Source organism: Phyllostomus hastatus, unplaced genomic scaffold, assembly GCF_019186645.2.
Source record: "Phyllostomus hastatus isolate PE091 unplaced genomic scaffold, TTU_PhHast_1.1 phas_contig_210, whole genome shotgun sequence".
NCBI lineage: Eukaryota > Metazoa > Chordata > Mammalia > Chiroptera > Phyllostomidae > Phyllostomus > Phyllostomus hastatus.
The window spans coordinates 12,365,607-12,378,351 of NW_025333737.1; the positions used below are offsets into that span (position 1 = coordinate 12,365,607).

The window sequence follows — 12,745 nt, forward strand, 5'->3', positions numbered from 1 at the left end:
ATGTTTAATAAAAGTCACGTAAGCAAGTAGACATAAGATTATCCTTCTAAAGAATAACTATACATATCACAAAATAATTATGCATTTAAACTTAGAGAAAAAAATCCAAGTTAGAAAAATTCCCTGGAAAAGAAACAAAAATAATAAAGCAATATAATTAGGATTTTTTTGTTTCAGAAATAAAAATATTTTGCCATTTTGTTCTGAAATCAAATAAATTTTTAAGAAAAATACTTGTTCTGTATAAAAATTTTAATTAGTATCTTTGTACTTACAAAGGCACTCTAAACTGCTAGTTTCCTCTGTCTTTAAATGGTTCCTGATTATCTTTGTCTTCTTATCTTCATTCTCTTTTCTGCACCTAAGTTTTTTTTAATTTTCTGTTTGTTTTAATAAGCAAGGGAACTCACGACGCTTGTCTTAGACAGCTGCAAGAACAACAGTTTTCCACACCAACCACCAAATCTTAAAAGTTCACAGAGGGCCTTAACTGGGTCCAGTCATAAACACAGGGCATCTTCACTGTGTTCCTTTGATAAGTTCTTGACATACACCCTCTAATATCACACAATTTTCAACAGGCTGCCAAGTAATAATTTTTATTCTACAAGCTAAATTGCTTATGATACTAAAGTTATAAAAACTCATCCTTTCAATCTTATCATATAAGATACAACTTGTTACCCAAAGAAACATTTAGAGATACATATAGAGGTATAAGAATATTCTTTCCAAAGTTGCTTATGCTAGTGAAAATTATAAACAATCTCACTATCAAACAACAGGAATGAGTTAAATTAAATGGGCACCTCTATAATATGAAGTATAATATAGTCATTAAAAATAGATCCTTAGGAACAATATTTAATAGTATGAAAAATACTCAAGATATACAAATATATATATAGCAATTGAAAACTGTTTTTATGACACAATGAAAAGATTAAAAAGAGATAAAATGACATTATACCACTGTTTTAATTTCTAAGTGTTAATTTTCTACATGATTTTATTTTCTTCTTCACATCTGTCTATAATTTCCAAAATTTCTTCAATAAAAATCCACATAAACTATTTAAAATTTGCAAATACTACTTAAAAAAAAGAAACAAAGATAGTTCACACATTGGAGCAACTCAGTATATACTTTCAAATATTTTAGGATGAAGAAAACATTTTTTCAAACAAGTCAGAAATGACTATGTAATTGCACAAGGGTTATTTTAACCAAAATGTACACTGAGTAAGTTTATGTTTACGTGCAAACCTCTCAATGATGCCAAAATATTTTTACAGTATGCCAAAAAGAAAAACAAAAACATAAGGGTGTGGAGAAAAGAAAACCACACACACATTTAAAAATGACTCTCTGATGCAATACACGATAGCTGTGTTTTTTCTTCCAACACATACTTGGGTAGCATTGGTATGTTTAACCCTGACCCATAATGTCATCATAAAGACATTATTTCATGAAAAAACAAAAAAACTTCAAAAAGCCACCACTTCCTTTCCATTATTTTAATTATACTATGGTAAGTAGCCTCAACAGTAAAAAATAGTACAAAATAAAAGTAAAAAGAAAAATGGTTAGAAATGACTTGGAATAACTTGCAAAAAGAAATGACAAATTTTGAAAAGATTTAAATTCATGGCAAGAACTCTAAAGATGGTGCATCTGAATATAAGAAGTATTACCTCAAAATGTTCTTGTAAAATGTAATTTCTTTTCATTTCAATGGTTTAAAAAAAAAACAACACTAGGAATGCACCAGGAAAAACATCCTACAGGCCTTGAACTGGAGCTACAAAACCACAGATGGAACAGCACTGAGATCAACCCTGTATCCTTTTATTAACCAATGTCACCCCAATAAACCCAATTAAAAAAGAGAATATTACTGAGATCAACAGCAGTAATTCTACCAGATGGAAACTTATAAAACAGCCCTTCCTTCTCCATTGTCAACACAAATAAACTTGTATGCTCATGATATTGTTTGGAATAACTACAAAAAAAAAATCAATGCCTTTGTGGTAATTTACAAACAGGGTGGTAAGAAAACTAGATCACGTTGAAAATAACCAAAATGAAATTAAATTCTAGAAATCCTTAGAAACATCCTCATTAAAATAAAGGATTAAATTATTTAAAGTAAATTTATCAGAAGCATTAATCTAAGTCCAATAACATTTTTCATATTTGCACATTTAAATAGTGCACTACAATTTACGAGTTACATACATTTTATTCTTTTTTGATTTGGGAAACAACCCTGTGAAATCAATCAGTATCCTCTATTTAAACGAAAACTAAACATTCTAAACCCCCTTGGCTCACATGCCTAGAGAATGATAAAGGCAGGTTAACGACAGTTTTTCAGGATGGTAGTCTAATAGTGTTCTCTGTCATACACCCAGATGACCAAAGTGTTTCACTGGTGTCACAGCAAAAATAAAAATAGTATTGATAATTTTTAAATTTCCCAGAATTAAAATTTTAGGAAAGAAAATATTAAAGCAAATTAACCTTTGTTTAATGACTACTATATATGAAGCATATAGGTACTTACAGACTACAAAACCTTCATATTAGTCCTGTAAAGCAGATATGTCCCAAGTTAGACCAGAAAACTGAGGCTCAGAGAGGTTATATATCTCCTCATTTTCACACAGCTAATAAGTAGGATTTTTTTTTAAGGATTTTGCTTAGTTATTTTTGGAGAGAAGGGGAGGGAGGGAGAAAGACAGGGAGAAACATTGATGTGTGAGAGAAACATAGATCAGTTGCCTCTCCACATGCTCCCAACCAGGGACTGGGCCTACAACCCAGACATGTGCCTGAACTGAGAATCAAACCAGCAACCTTTCGCTTTGTGGGACAACACTCAACCAACTGAGCCACAATGGTCAGAGCAATAAGTAGGATTTAAATCCATGTACTCTTAACTCCATAACCTATGCTCTTAACCAATAAACAGTATCACCTCTTTAATAATCTTACTCTCAAATGACCAAGGAAGGATAGTGTGTCATGTCATATATCAGCTATAACATACCTCCAATTTAGCAAATCAGTTTAAATAGTAAAAACAGTAAAACTAGAAGGATACAAGTAATTTGAGGCAAAGGGAAAGTGGAAGAATTCCCTGAAGTCAAAGGTACTCTTTCTAAAAACTGCCACCCCCCTGCCCCCTGATAATCAGGAGTGATAGTGAGGAGGGAGGCCTTCAGCACACCCTGCAGAGCAGGCAGGCAGCTGGGACACACGAAACGAAAGATGAGCATCAAAAACCAGAAGGCCAAGTCCTGCCTACCTGCTCATCACTTGATATTTGTACCAAAGGCAGCCTCTTCCTGCCTTGCATCATTACTCTAACTAGGACCCGAAAACGCGTATTACACAAAATATGAAAATAGTGTTAATAATTAGACATATCAAAATATCTCAATCCTACCTCTTTCTCATGCATTCGAGAGAGTAAATGATCCTCATGGAGACTGCTGGATTTTCTCAGGCTGAATTTTGGAGTCATCTGTTAAATAAGTTGAGAGTTATTCAATACTTCCTCAGGCTTGGTTTATCCTGAACCCCAAAGTAAACTTCTAAATTACCTGAAGTTCATACCAAATAATGCCAACGCTGGAGTAAAAAATGATTTCCTCACTTCCAAGTGACAGAATTATTAAGACAATTATGCTTCATAAAGTGGACCTGCATTATTTTCTGTACATAACTTGAACATTTTATTTAAAAGTGTCTGTCCATAGGAAAAGGCCAATGGGATTCTCACCTACCAGAGAAACTGGGAGAGGCTTCTGTCTCAGGTACCGGGGATTTTCTATCTGAAAATTTAAAAATACAATAAAGGCTTAGTAATTTTTGAGTGTTAGTTAATTATTATTTGACATTATAGAATTAAGCTGCTTTATGAAAATGTTTTAATATTTAGTTTGTGTTTTAGAAGGGTTATTGTATAACACACTGGTAGTAGCCCACTAACGAGTGAAATATGAAACATAACCTTTGCAGACATGATGGCATTTCCATGGTCCTCTCACAGCCTGACTGCCCATCCTCCTCTCCATCGCTCCTCTCCTCACACTCACTCTCAGGATCCCAACTGACTTACCGAACCAGAATACGATAGGTCTTCTTATGACTCTCTACCTCCATGTATTATTTGTCTACCCCTTCCACCCCTATAAGCACATACCTATTCGTCTTTCAAGTCTCAATTTAATCACTCCACTCCACGGCAGATTTGGACCATTAATCCTTAAATTTACCTCCATTATAGCAACTAGAATCACAAAGGCCTTTGGGACTCCTTCCGTATCTACTTTTCAGGCTCATCTATCCCCCAATATATACCATACTCCAAGGACACCAAGCAACTTGTTTTACCTTGAAAGCACTACAGTCTCCCATATATGAGTCTTTTTTAAGTATATTTTACTGATTATGCTGTTACAGATTTCCCCCATTGTCTACCTCTGCCCACTACCCCCTTCCCTCCAGCAATCCCCGCCTCAGTTCATGTCCATGGTCATGCATGTACGTTCTTTAGCTTCTCCATTTCCTATGCTATTCTTAACTTCCCCCTGTCTATTTTGTCCCTACCAATTATGTTTCTTTTTAAAAAAAGATTTATTCATTTATTTTTAGAGAGAGAAGGGAGAAAAGGGGGGAAACATCACTGTGTGGTTGCCTCTCGCATGCCCCTACTGGGGACCTGACCTGCAACCCAGGCATGTGCCCTGACTGGGAATCGAACTGGTGACTCTTTGCTTCACAGCCCAGTGCTCAGTCCACTGAGCCACACCAACCAGGGCTCAATTGCACTTCTTAATCCCCGCACCATTTCCCCATTGTCCCCATTTCCCCTCCCAGTTGATAACCCTCAAAATGACCTCCATATCTATCATGTTGTTCATGTTCTGGTTGTTTTCTTGTTTGTTTGTTTTTAGATTCAGTTGTTGATAGTTGTAAATTTGTTGCCTTTTAATGTTCACGGTTTTGACCTTTTTTTCTTAAGTAAGTCCCTTTAACGTGTCCTGTAATAATGGCTTGGCAGTGATGAACTCCTTTAACTCTATTTTGTCTGGGAAGCACTTTATCTGCCCTTTCATTCTAAATAATAGCTTTGCTGGATAGAGTAATCTGGGATGTAGGGCCTTGCTTTTTTATCACTTTGGATACTTCTTTCCAGCCCCTTCTTGCCTGTAAGGTTTCCTTTGAGAAATCAGCTGATAGTCTTTTGGGAACTACTTTGTAGGTAAGTTTCTGCTTTTCTCTTGCTGCTTTAAAGATTCTCTCTTTATCTTTAACCTTTGGCATTTTAATTTTGATGTGTCTTGGTGTGGTCCTCTTTGGGTCCAACTTGTTTGGGACTCTGTGCTTCCTAAACTTGTATGTCTATTTCCTTCACCAAATTAGGGATGTTTTCTTTCATTATTTTTTCAAATGAGTTTTCAATTCCTTGCTCCTCTTCTTCTCCTGGTATCCCTGTGATTTGGATGTTGGCATGTTTGGAGATGTCCCAGATGTTCCACAGTCTATCCTCATTTTCTTGAATCTTGTTTTTTGTGTTCTTTTTTAAAATTCTGGTTCAATGTTTATCTTTCCCTTATGTTCTAAATCGTTGGTTTAAATCCCAGCTTCCCTCCCTTCTCTGTTGATTTCCTGTGGATTATTCTTTATTTCACTTAGTGTGACCATTTCTTCCTTTATTTTTTTGTTGTATTCAAGTTGTCTGAGCATCTTGATAACCAGTGTTTTGAACTCTGATCTGATAGGTTGGCTATCTCCATTATGCTTAGTTCTTTTTCTGTGATTTTATTCAGTTCTGTCATTTGGGCCATTTTCCTTTGTCTTCTCAATATAGCAGCCCCCCTGTGTTTGTTTCTGTGCACTAGGTAGAGCTGCTTTGACTCCCTGTCTTAGTAGAGTGGCCTATTGTAGAAAAGGCACCTGTAAATTGTGTGGGGCAGAGCCTTAGGGAATTGCCAGGGTGGGGCAACCCACTTCACTGCCTTGTGGGGGTGTGAGGAGGGCTCTAAGAGGAGAAAATGCCATTGCCTGCCTGGCTTCCAGCAGTTTGCCTGGTCCCCGCCCCATTTCCAGTCACTTCATCTCCTTCTCGTGTGCAACTGGTTCCCTTCTAGCTGCTGCTCTGGTGGTGAATCCTGGAGCACGTGTATCTGAGTACACTTTAAAGCCATGCTAGCCCTTTAAGTGGTGAAAATCCTGCACTTTCTTCTGCTGCCTCAGCCAGAGGTAATGGGGATCTGTCTTCCCAGTGTTGGAACCCTGGGCTATGTGGACAGGCCTGAGGCTGGGATCACTCACTTCCAGGGTGTCCCTCTTGTCTGTTCCACTGCTGCTGCTGTTGCCACTTTCCAGTGTCACATCACCTCTACACCTGTCTCCACAACTCTGCCCATCCTACCCATCTGGATGAATGTGTCTCCTTCAAATCCCTGGTTGCCGAATTTCCATACAGCTTGATTTTCTGATGGTTCTTGGTGTTACTAGCTTTGAGATCTAGTTGTAATTCTTCCCATGTTGCATGAGGAGGTGAAGTGTGTCAACCTATGCCTCCATCTTGACCAGAAGCCCTCCCATTTTTGAATATCTGCAACCTGTGAAATCATTCTCCCAAGTTCTTCATGTGGTTAACTTATTCGAGACTCTCAGTTCAGGAATCATCACCTCCAGGAACCTCAGTGAAGTTCCTATTACTCCATTAATACCCTGAGGGTCTGTGCTCTTTTATGATCTAACATCTACCTTCTGCAAAAGAAGTGTGGTCTCTAAAAACAGACTATGACAGTCTTATAACCCATATACCCCTAGCATCCAGCAAAGGCCTGGCAGACAGTGGGTGCCCAACAAATATTCCCAAGGAAGGGATGGCGGTAAGTCAATGAAACTAGAAAGTACCAGAAACTCAAATATATGAGGTCTGCCCAGAAAAGTCCAGCCATTGTTAATTTAACAAGAACAGTTTGTTTGACACTGATGTAACCTGGCAGCCAAGGAGAGTGGACTGAAAAATACTTGTGTGAACAATGATGGCTTCATTGTACTAGTCAGCAGGTACAGTAGATGCCCTTGAGTGAGTATATGTACTATGTGGCCGACGCATTCAAAATGACTGAGCAAGGAGAACAACAAATCTGCACCAAACTTTGTGTTAAGTTTGAACATTGCTCCGCAAAAACTATTCTGATGACTCAGAAGGCCACAGCTATGGGCAACTGGTGATTGGCAGCTTCATCACGACAACACACACGCTTACATACATCACATCTCATGCAGAGTTTTTTGGCAAAACATCAAATCACCCAGGTGACTTGGCCACCCACTGCAGCCTAAATTAGTGCTCTGTAACTTCAGGCTTTTCCCAAAACTAAAATCACTTTTGAAAGGGAAGAGATTTCAGACTGTCAATGAGATTCAGAAAAAAATGATGGGGCAGCTAATTGCAATTAGAATTTATGTGAGATTCCAAGGTGCCTACTTTTAAGGGGACCGAAATGTAATTGTCCTATGTAAAATATTTCTTCTATCTTGTATCTTCTTCAATAACTGTCTCTATTTTTCATATTACATTACTGGATACCTTCTGGACAGATCTGATATATGAGCATATTATTCATGAAAGATCCTGCATTGAAAATTATTGAGAAAATAAGGATTTGTTTAATAAGTGGAAGAAAATAAGATCAGATCTCTTCCTTACCCCATATATAATGAATTCCCAACGAATTAAATACTTATAATTAAAAACTATAATAACTTTCAAAAGAAAATCTAGAAGAATGACTTTATGGATTCACAGTATAGAAAGTCTCATAAACCAGAAACAAAAAATGCATAAACAAAAAATTAATAAATTTGATCACTTTAAAAAAAACTTACCTCCAAAAAAGATATCATAAAGTGAAAAGACAAGCGATAAATTGGGAGGAGATGTTTGCACAAATGCTTACTTTCTAGAATGTGTAAAGAAGCTCTTTAAAAATAAAAACAGAAAGACAATGCAATAGAAAAAAAATGAGAAAAACTTGAGACACACTTCACTGATGAAGAAATTTGGATGGCTAACAAGCATGTGCTCAATCTGTTTATAAATAAGAAACATATAAAGTAATACCACAGTACTATGATATTTTAGAACCACCAGATTGGCATACAGTAAAAATCTGACAAAAAAGTGTTTTTGATGTGGAGCACTACTGGCTAGTGTTTGAATGAGTATATTTACTTTGGGAAATATTCATTAAGTAAAGACAATAAAATCCACTTAAGTATCATACCAGAGAAAGAGGCATAGTCTTTGGTAATGACACTGTGTATATACACAGCTGTTTTAAAAAGAGAGGCAGCAAATGTCCAGCAGACAGCAAAGTGCACTCAATAAATATTTATTGTTTAAAGGTATATATATGAAAAGTAAATAACTGTTCTCTATTTTTGGAATGGAGAAACCCAGCATAGAAAGTAAGTTCTTCAAAGACACATACAAATCTGAAAATATATAAAACCCTAGTTCATGAAGGAGAATTAAATTTAAGGGGAAAATAAAGGAAGAGAGAAACAGGGAATTCTCAAACATGTTCAAGCACTAATTAAGCTTAAAATTTAAAACCAAAACCCAAGAAAACCATTTGTGATTTATTTTTACCCAGCTCTGCACTTACAAGCAGGGCACGAAATACTGGTTCAGCTGACTACAGCGTAGTCTTTCAACTATGCAGTAATTCCTATTTCAACCTCTTCATCTTTAAAAGCCATTAAATACAGGAATTAAGGACTCCTCCTGCTATCATAAATTTCCTTTTTCAAATGAACCAAAAGAAAAAGAAAAAATCAATTCTAATATTTGAAGGCAACAACGAACACTCTAAACAAGTACAGTATAAATCTTCTATTGTTGTTATTCACTCACAATACATTGAGTTTCTCTCAACCATTTTTAATATATAATAAGAATTATTCATAGCAAAGCATGCTCTTGTCTCTACTTGGGGGGAAAGGCAATCTACTTTCTGATTTCCTAACAGCAGCCAGATGTGCTTTGAAGTTAAATGTTCCCACTTTGTAATCCACAAGGAACATGGACTTGAAGCAGTCTGTAAACAGTCTTAACATTTACTTTTTTCATGCTCTTTTGGAAAACTTCTTGTTCTCTCAGAATATCTCAAGAAAGAATACCACAATAAAGAATGTCCAAAATGGGAGATAAAAAGGACTTATGTGAAACATTAAAGTCTAACAAAACATTATACAGAAAGCAAAGCCAAAACTAATTAAATTCCAATAGCATGGATAAATCACATGATTGAAATTTCTTGTTGCAGAAGCAAACAGATTCACAATAATAAAATATATAATAACTTCAACTCAACATAAATACAGACATCTGAGTGCTCTCTAATGCAAAGTGGCTTTTGACATTTTATTTTGTTCAGTTCCTTAGAAGATTTGTTTGTTTGGATACAAAGGGTTCTGTCGGTTTGTTTCTCCAAATTACCCAGGACTTGGTCAAACTCACCCAATACCTCCTTAAAGACTAATGATGATCAAACAGAGATGGTGTGTGGTTCCAGAAAAATAGGAAGACATTTTTTCTGATATTTTAGGTGTCTTTGAGGAAAGGACATTATTAAGCAATATATTATGAGCAACATCCTAAAATAAATGTTTTTAAGTCATGGCATCTGTCAGAGAAATTGCCCAAACTCTATTGCACAAAATAAGCTCGGTCCTCAATGTTAAATCAGTCATACACCAAAATAACATTTCTAAGTCAATATTTTAGAACTTGAAATACATTTTTCCACAGATATAATATTACAAATGGAGGCTCATTCATTGGTTTACTCACATTTCAGCAAACATTTAATAAGCACAAATAAAATACAACTACAAAGACACAGGATACCGAACAAGGAAAAACAAATAAGCCAGAAGAACAAAGGAACATGTCTAGAAACAGAGAAGTACTGTCATCTGATTTGTGAAACAAATAACACTGCAGCGCAGCTGGGATAGAACAGTCTTTTCAGTAAAAGGGGGTGTCATCTGGTATATCTATCCATCTGGAGACAGATAGATAGATATACACAAAAACAAATCTTCACTCTGTATCTTACAATATATAACAATAGCACCTCCAGAGGGTATGTAAGACCTAAACCGAAAAAGTAAAATAATAGAGCTACTACAAGAAAACACAGAACCTCCAGAACCTTAAGATAGTCAAAGATCTTAGAGCACAAAATAGCACTAAATATAAAGTGATAAAATGAGAAAATGAACTGCATTAAAATTTTAAACCTCTGTTTATCAAAGACACCAGAAAGAGAATGAAGGAAAGCAACAAAGTGGAAGAAAGTATTTATAATGCTACAATACATTTCAAAAGGACTCTAATCCAGCATAGATACAAAGTTCTTACATATTAGTAAGAAAAAGGCTGACAACCCAACAGGAAAATTGGCAAAGTCTTAAGTAGGCACTTCACTCTGAGAAGATATCCAAACTGTCAATAAGTATATTAAAAACATTTCACTTTATTAGTCATCAGGAAAATACATGCTAAAAACCACATAGTGCAATGTCACTAAATATTCTCAAGAATGGCTACATATTTTTAATTAAAAATAATTACCTGACAACACCAGTACTGAAGAGAAAGTAGAGAAAAGGAACTGGCACACACAGCTGATGAGGATGCGAACTGGCACGATCACTTTAGAAAAATGGCAGTATCTACTACACCAGTTAGCTTTCTGTCACATAAAAAATTACCCCAAGCCTTCGTGGCTTCAAACTACAACCACTAGATTTTGCTCCCAATTCTGTGGGTGGGCAGCTTGGGCAGCCCATCCACTGGAACAGCTCATCTAGGTGGGCGCACTCATGCACCTGCTACACCAAAGAGAGAGCTGCCCCTCAGTGACTGATTAGAACAGTTCTCGGTAGGCTGCAGGGAGCAGACTATCCAGGCACCCCTCCTTCCTCATGGGGAGAGGAAAGGGGCATCTCCAGCTGCTCATGGCCTGTAGGTGCTTCCTAGGCCTCAACAGGGCAGTTCACCCTTTCCAGAGAACTGACTCTGGGGTGCTATGCACCCTCCAGAGGTCCCTGAGGGGTCAGGAGAAGACTCACTCCTGCCAACCTCACCCTGCTCCTTCTCACTTCCAGTCCTGAGAGCTCTCCCTGCAAAAAATCCCCCACCCTGGATCCTGTTCTCTCAGGCTCTGCTTCCAGGGACCTATAGGGTCTACTCAGAGTCTTCACTGTTCGTTTGCAGAGTCCACGTGAGACGCCACAGTCAGCACATGGATCCAGGGTGGGAACTGATGGGTGGTGATAGGATGAAAAGCCCAAAAAAGTCCTCCCCACAGCCCCTCACTCCATCCTTAGGAAAAAAGAAAAAAGATTTCTATAAAGACAGTTAACATGAAATATGTATAAAATATATTAACAAAGCAAGAAAGCTTTCCAAAACTAAAGGTTAAAGAGAGAGAAAAATAATATAGGAGGAAAATATAATTGCTAGGCTTGGTAAGTAAATACTTAAAATATGTATTCCTAGAAAAAAATACTAACACATTCTTAGAAAAAGAAAAAATATATTTGGGGAAAAATGTATTTTTTAACATAAATAGAAAATTCAAATTCCAGAACATACAATGCATCAGAATAATGGTGTTGACGGTCGTGTTATCAATACCAAAAATACACCCTGAGTATAGAGCACAAAAATTAACTACCTATTAACTGATCATTCAGAGGAAGAAAGAAAAAAAAAAGTCTGTGACACATTCTCATGCAAACTAAAATCAAAGTAAAATCTAATCTTTTAATACACTGGCTACTTAAACTCATTCTACTGTGATCAAAAGATACAGTTCAGCCTGATTAATGCATATATGTTATAAATATGTAAAAATGCAAGACTTTTATATTTTACACTGTTAGCGCATTCTTTGAACAATAAAAATGTGAAACAAAACCCCAGGCAGGCCTACTTTTAAGGCATTACCTCAAAATATTTTAGAGGTTTTATTTTAATTTTATTATACAAATGAAAAATTTAATCCTCTGAACAGTTAAATAATCATGAAAAGTATTCTATGTGCTAAAAATGTACATCAGAAGTTTCAAATAGCTACGGGCAAAGGCAAGTTTAAAAGGATAGCCCAGAATTTTGTTTTTCACTTTGATGTTGTTTTCTGAAAAAAAAGAAAACATTGTTTCTTTTTTTCTGAAAAAAAAAAAAGAAAAAAGAAAAAACTGTCTTTCTGAGGGATTTCCTGTGCTCTCCTCCCATACTGGTTAACTTAGACAACTTCCCCAACATCTTCAAACATGAAAATGTAGGGTTTTATTTTTCACTTACTATTCCCCTCTTGTGAACAATTCTGTTTCTCCCTTCTCTTTTCCGAATGTACTCCCCAAATCACTAAGAGATCCACATTCCTTTCCATTCTTACCCATTTCCCTGCCTTCTAATCAAAGCCATGCACAAGTCAGGTGTCCTCATTCTGTGCCACCCGCCCAGCCCTCCTCACTCGGAACTCAAAGACTAGAGCTGGTCAGCCTCTGGGTGCAACTACCACCTCCAGCCCTTGAGTCTCACGAAGCCCCAAATGCTGAACTCCCCAGTGAATCATACCATCTCTTCAAACTCCACCAGTCTAAAACAAAACTTTTAAACCCCTAAAA

At 36.5% G+C, this 12,745-nt stretch overlaps 1 protein-coding gene across 1 annotated transcript in view; it reads right to left on the bottom strand.

The window, feature by feature from the left end:
- Positions 1–12,745, bottom strand: part of CEP112 (centrosomal protein 112) — a 327,830-nt gene that overhangs the window by 279,049 nt on the left and 36,036 nt on the right. The window contains exons 7-8 of the mRNA XM_045836669.1: positions 3,799–3,846; positions 3,459–3,536 (exon numbers count right to left, since the gene is read on the bottom strand). Of these exons, the coding sequence (XP_045692625.1) occupies positions 3,459–3,536; positions 3,799–3,846 (126 nt within the window). The remainder of the gene's footprint in view (positions 1–3,458; positions 3,537–3,798; positions 3,847–12,745) is intronic.